Source organism: Etheostoma spectabile, chromosome 23 (assembly GCF_008692095.1).
Source record: "Etheostoma spectabile isolate EspeVRDwgs_2016 chromosome 23, UIUC_Espe_1.0, whole genome shotgun sequence".
NCBI lineage: Eukaryota > Metazoa > Chordata > Actinopteri > Perciformes > Percidae > Etheostoma > Etheostoma spectabile.
Window position 1 is genome coordinate 10993881 of NC_045755.1, and position 445 is coordinate 10994325.

The 445-nt window shown below is 37.3% G+C and overlaps 2 protein-coding genes across 3 annotated transcripts in view; one reads left to right on the top strand and one right to left on the bottom strand.

Moving 5' to 3' along the window:
- Positions 1–445, top strand: part of zgc:113263 (uncharacterized) — a 46616-nt gene that overhangs the window by 28483 nt on the left and 17688 nt on the right. The window contains exon 1 of one of the 2 annotated variants that reach the window (XM_032504763.1): positions 8–26. The exons of the other annotated variant lie outside the window; for it this stretch is intronic. The gene's annotated coding sequence lies outside the window, so the exon portion shown is untranslated. Of the gene's footprint in view, positions 1–7; positions 27–445 lie in introns of those variants that run through there. 2 annotated transcript variants of the gene reach the window in all.
- The window catches only part of LOC116673469 (uncharacterized), a 1782-nt gene continuing 1582 nt past the window's right edge, over positions 246–445 (bottom strand). The window contains exon 3 of the mRNA XM_032505824.1: positions 246–344. Within this exon, the coding sequence (XP_032361715.1) occupies positions 246–344 (99 nt within the window). The remainder of the gene's footprint in view (positions 345–445) is intronic.

Sequence of the window (445 nt, forward strand, 5' to 3'; positions counted from 1 at the left end):
CATCTAGGTCCTGTCATAAAACCCAGGTAAAGTTTATTTTCATGCATTCATTATCAGTTTTACATTTAAATGTAGCTCCTACGGCTTATACATTTCTGCATCTGATAGTAAGAATAACTAATTTGGGGTAAGTAGCGAAACCTAAAGACTGTCTGTCCTCTAGCAGAAAGATCTGTTTGACATCTAAGCTATTGAGACATTCTGTCTTCATGTAAAATATCCTGTCATCACCATTACCCACCTCTTCATGCATGAGGTTTGTAGTCGTCTGTTGGAAACGTAAATGAGCCTGGATAGCTTTTACAGTCAACCTCATCCATCCTCTTTAATAATTCAAGGATGAGCTGAAAAACACAAAATCAGAACATCACGCTTAACTTTCAAAATAATACTTTGACAACTAAACAATGGCTGCATTTACTTAGGCCTTGAGAGGAGCACCCAT